This window comes from Doryrhamphus excisus, chromosome 5 (assembly GCF_030265055.1).
Source record: "Doryrhamphus excisus isolate RoL2022-K1 chromosome 5, RoL_Dexc_1.0, whole genome shotgun sequence".
Classification (NCBI taxonomy): domain Eukaryota; kingdom Metazoa; phylum Chordata; class Actinopteri; order Syngnathiformes; family Syngnathidae; genus Doryrhamphus; species Doryrhamphus excisus.
Genome location: NC_080470.1, coordinates 7,963,852 through 7,967,205, shown reverse-complemented (window position 1 = coordinate 7,967,205; position 3,354 = coordinate 7,963,852). Strand labels below are relative to the sequence as shown.

General features: G+C 41.3%; 1 protein-coding gene across 1 annotated transcript; it reads left to right on the top strand.

The window, feature by feature from the left end:
• The first annotated feature begins 521 nt into the window (after positions 1 to 521).
• Positions 522 to 2,484, top strand: c5h8orf82 (chromosome 5 C8orf82 homolog). Its single transcript, XM_058073013.1, has 3 exons — positions 522 to 841; positions 914 to 962; positions 1,668 to 2,484. Exons 1-3 carry the CDS (start codon positions 674 to 676, stop codon positions 2,138 to 2,140), a joined length of 690 nt encoding a protein of 229 aa, XP_057928996.1. The 5' UTR covers positions 522 to 673; the 3' UTR covers positions 2,141 to 2,484.
• The last annotated feature ends 870 nt before the right edge of the window (positions 2,485 to 3,354 follow it).

Here is a 3,354-nt window from a genome sequence, read left to right as displayed (position 1 = left end):
ACATATTGATTGACGTACAAATGCGCTCTCGTGCTTTGGTGTGTTCAATGGTGTTTGTGCAATCAGACAACTGCAACTCTACCAGTCGGAGCTGTAATTGAATATTTGGATGCAGTGTTTGTGTGCATTAATGTATTTGGAAGCTCGGGAAATCACAACATAATTGTTTTCATGTTGCAAATTCCATACACACTTACAGTAGAAAGTGAGTTGGGCTCGTACAATTTTACGGTGGGCTACTGCAAATATTTATATTTGACACCGATACTTTTACTTTCAAATCAAATCAACTTTATTTGTAGACCACTTTTCCTGCAAGGACATGCAACACAAAGTGCTTTACAGAATTAAAAACAATTACCACGATTAAAAAGAAAACAATAACAAGATTTTAAGGTTTTCAAGATAATTTATTTTGTTTATTTTAATTAATTTGCTGATTAATGCACACATATAAACAAAACCTTTTTATTAACATGGCTTTACATCTTGTGTCCACTAGGTGGCAGTAATCGAATAGAAACACCAACATGGAAGCATTTCCGGGTTACACTATGACGACAGAGTTGCATGTTGTGGAGGTTATTTAACATTGCATGATGTAGCGACTTTCCCAGGTGTCTCTCCAGGTGTCATTTGCACTGGAATAAAAGTGCACTTTAAGCCTGACCTCATGTTGTTACTTCGGACCACTGCGGGTCTCCGCAGTCATTTTCTCTCGAGTTTACGCAGCTCCCCCTGCGACTGGAGCGCCTCTAGAACCGCCGCTGCATACATCCAGGGCCAGAGCCCAGAAACTCGTATTCGAGAGTACTTCTACTACATTGACCACCAAGGACAGGTGAGAGATATTTTTTACAAATCGTATCAAATGATTGTTCCTCCTGTAACATGGCTTGTGGTCCATTTGTAGTTGTTCCTGGATGACACTAAAGTCAAGAACTTTGTCACCTGCTTCAAAGGTATACAAACCTCAACACTAGCATGTTTTTTAATCACTTGGATACGTCATTGTAAATTAAATCCAGCCTCCCATCAGCTACGCAAAGCGTTAATTGACGTTTTTGAGTTTATTTATTGAAGTTGTTGACGTAGCTTTTGGGCTGCACATGTCTCAATTGCTTTCAGTCAAATACAAAAGTGCAGTGTGCTGTCCGTACCCGGATGTAGCGCTCAGCCTGTACCGGAAACACTACCGGTTCTTTTTACGACAGAGCTTCAACGACGTGTTGTGGTATTATTACTATATTATTACTAATATATATTATATATTGGTTGTTATATTCTTAGAGACATTTATTAAAAGACTTTGCTAGCATGTAGATTTTTCTATCGTCTTTATACCAAGAATGACCTGCGTAAAAATGCATGTAACACAGGTAGCACCACATGCGTCATATCCGGTTACGTATACTATACCTGAATAAATACAAATACAATTTCATCAAAATATATAAAAACAACAACTCGGAAAAGAGCACATTTTATTTATCCACTTGCACCAAGGACAAGATATAAGAAAAATAAATATTATGAGCTCTAAACCAATAGCGACACTATCACACTGTGCCAATATGACCACATGTGTATAATAATGTAATATAATATCTGGTCGTTAAATGTGAGTCCAATGTGGTGTTATTTGTGGTCTTTTTTTCTGTCACCAGACAAACAGTTCCTGGCTTTCTTCTTCAGTCGTCTGCGTGTAAATCAGAGTGGACGTTACATGGAGGACTTCCCTTTCCTGTCTCTGTGTGGGAGGGAGAGGAACTTCCTGCGCTGTGATGACCGACCAGTGGTCTTCACTCACCTGCTGCAAGCCAACACGGGAGAGCAGGAGCTTCTGTCGTTTTGCGGCGGTGCAGAGAAGCTGACAGCGCCCTTCCGCCCAGAAGCGCTTTACATGCATCCGACCAGCGGACGAGTTTACCACCCCTGCTCGGAACGGACAGGCAGCGTCGGCCTGGTGAGGTCCGCCCTGGCTATTGAACTCAGCCCATTCTTTATTTACGCTTCAGAGCAGGGCCAATCGGGACCGCCCACGCACTTCCTGTGGGGAGAACAGCAGCACTCACTGACCAATGAGCTGGCAGGAAGCTTCTCCACAGTGGAGGATGACCGTGGAGCAGGAGTGCCTTAAAATCCAAATAAAGGATTGTGTGAAACAAGTCCTGCCAGGAAGAAACTAAACTACTCGTGTTACATTTCACATTCTGATCTTAATGGGGTGCAATTATGAGAACTGCCTTGTCCAGCAAGAAAAACACAGAAAAAACACATTATGTAATTTACAAGCAGATTAACTTTAGATTTAAACATCTTGGCCTTCCTGTTGTATTTCATGTGATGGCCAGCAGGGGGAGACGTCAACTCTTGGAAAAATCATATGAGTAAAGTTTCCTCCTAGTTCCAACATGACCTTACATAACCCTGTTACTGTTAAGTAATATCAATGATAATACAAATAAATTAATGGAAAAAGCATTTGATTCAAGTGCTGATTTGAGTTGGAAAGATGATTCTTTGTTCATTGTTATCATTAATGTGCTGCTCAATCCCCATGAGGGTTGTAAGGAAGGCCTGACGGATTAGAGCTGGATCAGACAGCACATGTGACAGACGAGTCTTGAGACATGCTGAATGTTCTACTGCCTCCAACATCCGCCAGCATGACTGGTTTAGCTGTGGGTCAGTGATGTTCTATGGGGGGGGGGCATATCCGTAGAGGGCCACGCAGACCTGACCTGACCTGACTACCGGGATGCATATGGTTTGAGGCATAGACCATATGTTGGTGCTGTGGGCCTCGGGTGGGTGTGGTTTGAGGTCCTTATCAAGTTGGAAAAAATCTCAATGTGGAACTTTCTATATAACTTTTGATAAGTGCTTATTTGAAAACTACATCCATTGGCGTCACAGTAAAATAAATAATCTTCAATGCACAAGATGTGACCAGACATCAGCTTGGTGGCTGCTGCTTGATATCAGTATCAGTAATGAAGTGCTGTATATAAGATATTACTACTAAAAAGTCAATATTTAGCATCTCTTGTCTTAACAGTCTTGTTTGTTTCTCCACTTTAAACATGTAGTAGATTTTAGGGCACTTAAACTCAATAATTTAGGTCTGCCAAATGCCAACCAACATTACTGCAGATGTGACTTTGCTCAAAGGCGCTAATTTCTTTGCAGGTCATGCATGCGTTCATCTCGTCTAAATGATTCAACAGTCACAATCCACGCGGGTCTATGCTAATTGGCTGTGCACAGAACTTGTTGAGCTCCACTAAAGACAAAGTAAATCACGTTTTTCTTTGCATTAATAAGGACAACATGGATGAGCTTGGTATACAA

What these genes read in the sequence shown, in the direction of transcription:
- c5h8orf82 (XM_058073013.1), top strand. Translation starts at nt 674, where the DNA reads ATGTTGTTACTTCGGACCACTGCGGGTCTCCGCAGTCATTTTCTCTCG. An exon ending in ACATTGACCACCAAGGACAG is followed by an intron (nt 842 to 913) that starts GTGAGAGATATT and finishes GTCCATTTGTAG; the next exon opens with TTGTTCCTGGATGACACTAA. An exon ending in CTTTGTCACCTGCTTCAAAG is followed by an intron (nt 963 to 1,667) that starts GTATACAAACCT and finishes TTCTGTCACCAG; the next exon opens with ACAAACAGTTCCTGGCTTTC.